Genomic DNA, 3,935 nt, shown 5'->3' on the forward strand with positions numbered 1-3,935 from the left:
GCTACAGCACATTGTGAGACCCAAGGGACTAAGTGGCCATATGAGAGGCTCCTAAAGTTCAGGCATAGTCATTCCTATAACCCGCCACCTATGCGGTTAGTCTTAACCGAATAGTGGAGCAAACTTGCCGCAGTTAAACACACTTACAGCTGAAAGTGTGGAGTGTGTTTAGCGACATATCGCGGTTCGAACCCTAGACCTTACGATTCGCAGCCCAGCTCACTATCTAGTAGGTTACATTCGATCATTAACTGTCTTATTCTCTGCTGAGTATAAACAAGTTCGCTGTTCAAGACAAACTTTACTCAATCAGATAAAAAAACCTACTTAGAATGTTTAAAAATAGCTTCAGTAGACCACATTAAAAAACACGATTGGTATCATAATCATTAAAACTCTCAAGATCGAGGGCAGCAGCTTCTATAGCGGCCTTGCAGTCAGCCCACGGTTGATTACTCGTTTCTGGTGCTGCCATCTGCTGGTCAAAATTGGCACACGTGGGGCTTGCTGGTAGACACAACCCTGGAGGGTATAGGATGTTCGAGCCTTCACCGAGATGGTTTGGGTTGGACGAAGAGAAGTTGAGCAGAGAGGGCTTCAGGTATAGGAGATCGTTCTGAGTTTGCTGGAAGCCTGACCACCAATCAGAAGAAAAGAGAGTCGAAACCTGGTCAGTAAAATGAAGGGTATCTGCTGTGGACGCAGGTAACAGGTCTAAATCACTAGGAAGAGGGGAGTCGTTCGTTTCAGAAGGGAAGAAGTCATCGTCTAAGATCAGAGGCTGAGAAGAAAGAAAATTTTGACACTCGCTAACTGGGGTTTCAGAAGACTGAAGCATCTCCATTTCAGTGTACGAATAGTTTAAAAGAACATTAAGGTCATCCTGTATACTTTCGTCTATGTTGTACATACCTTCTTGGCCTCTAGGAGTCGCTTTGTTATAGTCAATAGTTTCTACGTTCATTACTGGGGAACGGCCGCGTGGAGGCGCTGCTGTTAAACTCCCTATAGTGTGGACCAGACTATCGGCTTCTCCACTTGACCCTGGTGGCGTATCCTGGACGACGTCTGGTAAACGTTGTTTCCAGTTCTCAGCTGAATGCGTGGTACTTTTAATTTTTCGGGATTTCTTTAGAAACCCGTTATTTACCTGTTTCTCTGTTGAACGACGCTTCTTGAAGACGCCATCTACCAGCGATTTGGCGTAGTTAGGGTCCAGTTTCCAGAATCCTCCTTTCCCGGGTTCGTCCTTACTGCGAGGGACTTTGACGAAACTCTTGTTCAAAGACAGGTTGTGTCTGATGGAATTCTGAGATAGAAAATATAGAGCAGAAAGTTAAGAAATACCCGAAATGTTTGGATTTTCCCTAAGATAGACGAAAAACAAATTATGAAATACCAGTAATGTTTGGATTTTCCCTAAGATAGACGAAAAACAAATTAAGTAACACACTATGAGAATAATTTGACTTATGATGTTTTTAATAAATCAATTTCTATCACAAAATATAAACCTTAATTCCTACAATTTAAGATACTAAAGAAATTAGAAGTGTTAAATTAATGATAAAGAAACACTTCTAAACATTTTATTTACCAGAATAAGTTGTATTTAGAATACATAATTGTCAATGGTTGCTAAAAATACGTTTTGTTATTATTTTCAGTATTTAGCAGTACTTAATTTGGGACATTTTCAAGATTTACTCTGGTATAGCACGTACATGTTCTTGTTTATTTGTGTATAGCACGTACATGTTCTCGGTTTATTTGTGTATAGCACGAACATGTTCTTGGTTTATTTGTGTATAACACGTATATTTTCTTGATTTACTTGTGTATAACACGTATATTTTCTTGATTTACTTGTGTATAACACGTATATTTTCTTGATTTACTTGTGTATAACACGTATATTTTCTTGATTTACTTGTGTATAACACGTATATTTTCTTGATTTACTTGTGTATAACACGTATATTTTCTTGATTTACTTGTGTATAGCACGTACATTTTCTTGATTTACTTGTGTATAACAAGTACATTTTCTTGATTCTCGTCAGCCATACGAACGTTTTAATGATTATATTAGAAGAAATACATAAATCATGTTGATTTACTTGAGAGTCAGGAATAAATGTTTCTTTAGAAATTTGTGAATCAGGATTTACTTTGAAATACGAATATATATGTGTTAACCTGTTCATAAATAACCCTCAAAATACGTTAGGGTTTCTATTTTGTGGGTTGTTCGGTTTATAACTATCAATCTTTATGTCTATAGTTATAAACAGAGCGCCTCTATAATTTTCATTTCGACGATAAAAGGTAAAACGCTTTTCGATAATCGTTCGTTAGGAAGTTTAGTTTCGTAGTGATTCAAGATGGCGTGATACACATTCATCGTTAAATGCACAGATATTAACGATAAAGCACTTTATTAATTCTCTTTTTTACATTTTATCGCTATTCTAGTGTTTTATTATTTATGAAGGAACGCATACTCAACTACAATCGTGTAAAGTCCCACGATTTTAAAACTTTCTGTTAGGATTTCTTGGTTTCGTGGACCACCGTGGGTTTGTATTCATTCAAAGCTACACGAGAGTTATCTGTGCTAGTTATCCCTAATTTTCAACCGATAGACCAGTGCTTTCCAAACTTTTTTGATGGCAACACACTATGTACGTACCAAAAATAATTCGACGCCGCAGAGACGAGTACAAACGAGTATAAGCACTTTACCTGCCATTATACAGGGCTGTGTTGGCGAACATTTTTCGTGTCGCGTGTCCAAAAATAAAAATAAAACATTAGATAATTTTTTTTTGTGTTACGTCGGCGAGCAAATTTAAAAATACTTGATATTAACGAATTTTATAACAGCTATATATAAAAATGAAAGAACCTTGACTTGGAGGGAGGAGATTCTATACCAAACTCCTCAAGCTTGTAATAGTAGTAGAAGTTCTAATATTAAAGTCATCTTATTCACATTGAGTACACGGAGTTTAAGATAATGAGTAATAATGGTCGCCGTTTGGAAATAGGACGGTGCAATGCTACATGGGATACGCGCTGACAAGTGTACCCAACGGGTCTTCATAATGGGGAAGAAGAGGTTCTGAGCTTGGGCCTGGGTTCAATTCCTCCATCTTGTAAATTAAACAAAATAATACAAATAAGAGACGGCGAGAAAGCAAAAATATTATACATAGGAGTATAAAACAGGAGAAAGAAGAAAAAAGATGCTGAAGGAGATGGGAATTGATGTTTCAGGTAGGCGAAATATTAGATCACTTAAAAACGGTTGATAGCAAACTAAATGTACGAGAACGTTCAGGGCTTCATTTTACGTGATTAAACTTCGTTGGTTCGAAGAATTCTTAAAACTTCCAACCACGTGAATAATAGTCTTTTGAGTATTTTTCCAATGTAGTATTAGAAACGTATGAAAGTTCAAATTTACTCAAAATGAACAAAGGAAAAAAAAAGATGTCTCCTAACATTTATTCTATATCAATCCATTATCTTTAACACACACACTAGTAGTAGCAACGCTGTCCGATTCACTTTGATGATTGGTGTTCATAAATTATTCTGTCTTCACGATGTCATTCCGTTCTAACTGTGTAAACGGGAATTCCCAATAAACTTCAATATTATGAAACTGGTGATACTGAGAGAGACAAGCCTCGTCTATTTTTTTCTTCTTTTATGATTCTATAGAAAATTGATGGTATCGAATCAGGTAACTGCACGTGAGGTCTTACAATATGAACGAGTGGATGTTTTTTTTTTTCGACTAGCACGTGCTTGTGAAGTAATCGCTGTCCTCATTTGTTTAGTATTTTTTTTCTTTTTTTTATAAATGGCATAATGTATCGCCGAAGAACAATTAGGGATAGTGATAAAGGCACTTTAGTAATGACGCC

The 3,935-nt window shown here is 36.6% G+C and overlaps 1 protein-coding gene across 1 annotated transcript in view; it reads right to left on the reverse strand.

Annotated features, from left to right (window-relative positions):
* Positions 1-361: 361 nt before the first annotated feature.
* LOC106472204 (forkhead box protein N2-like) overlaps positions 362-3,935 on the reverse strand; it is a 9,856-nt gene continuing 6,282 nt past the window's right edge. Inside the window, exon 2 of the mRNA XM_013932830.1 lies at positions 362-1,309. Within this exon, the coding sequence (XP_013788284.1) occupies positions 362-1,309 (948 nt within the window). The remainder of the gene's footprint in view (positions 1,310-3,935) is intronic.

Source organism: Limulus polyphemus, unplaced genomic scaffold (assembly GCF_000517525.1).
Source record: "Limulus polyphemus unplaced genomic scaffold, Limulus_polyphemus-2.1.2 Scaffold5155, whole genome shotgun sequence".
Taxonomy (NCBI): Eukaryota; Metazoa; Arthropoda; class Merostomata; order Xiphosura; family Limulidae; genus Limulus; species Limulus polyphemus.